The sequence below is a fragment of the Rhinopithecus bieti genome, unplaced genomic scaffold, assembly GCF_001698545.2.
Source record: "Rhinopithecus bieti isolate Rb0 unplaced genomic scaffold, ASM169854v2 scaffold_67728, whole genome shotgun sequence".
In the NCBI taxonomy this organism is placed as follows: domain Eukaryota; kingdom Metazoa; phylum Chordata; class Mammalia; order Primates; family Cercopithecidae; genus Rhinopithecus; species Rhinopithecus bieti.
Genome location: NW_016825254.1, coordinates 1,236 through 1,957, shown reverse-complemented (window position 1 = coordinate 1,957; position 722 = coordinate 1,236). Strand labels below are relative to the sequence as shown.

The window sequence follows — 722 nt, the reverse complement described above, 5'->3', positions numbered from 1 at the left end:
GACTTTAAAAATTACTTTTGAAAAGAAATATAGACTGTTCTGTATGTATGAAGGTGGACCAGAGACCTTTAAGCTCTCAAGACAGCAAAACCGCTGGTCATGATGTCCACAGTGCCTCAAGGGCATGGCTTCAGCGGGCCCTGGGCCACAGGCTGCCCACCGCAGAGCACAGTGCTCCAGGGCAGCACTGTTCTCCACGGAGCTCAGAGGAACTCTTGCAGGGAGGATGGGCAGTGCAGTCTGCAGCACCCGCGCTATCCAGATAGTCTTTAGAGAAACTTTTTTTTTTTTTTTTTTTTTTGAGACAGAGTCTTGCTCTTTTGCCCAGGCCGGAGTGCAGTGGTACGCTCTCGCCTCACTGCAACCTCTGCCTCCCAGGTTCAAGTGATTCCTGCCTCTGCCTCCTGAGTAGCTGGGATTACAGGCGCGTGCCACCACGGCCAGCTAATTTTTGTATTTTTAGTACAGACGGGGTTTCACCATGTTGGTCAGGCTGGTCTCGAACTCCTGACCTCATGATCCGCCCGCCTCGGCCTCCCAAAGTGCTGGGATTACAGGCGTGAGCCACCGCTCTAAAGAGAATTTCTATAGGACAAGGTAAAGTCTTTAAAACTTGGGACGAACTTGACACACTGTACACAGCGGGCAAGCTGCAAAACCCGGGTACTGCAACGTCAACGACAAGTAACACTGTCACACGGAAGGAACACTCTCAAAACCAA

At 51.1% G+C, this 722-nt stretch overlaps 1 protein-coding gene across 1 annotated transcript in view; it reads right to left on the bottom strand.

Annotated features, from left to right (window-relative positions):
* The window catches only part of LOC108522616 (U3 small nucleolar ribonucleoprotein protein IMP4-like), a 3,552-nt gene extending 3,426 nt beyond the window's left edge, over nt 1–126 (bottom strand). The window contains exon 1 of the mRNA XM_017862958.1: nt 116–126. Within this exon, the coding sequence (XP_017718447.1) occupies nt 116–126 (11 nt within the window). The remainder of the gene's footprint in view (nt 1–115) is intronic.
* Between the last annotated feature and the right edge of the window lie 596 nt (nt 127–722).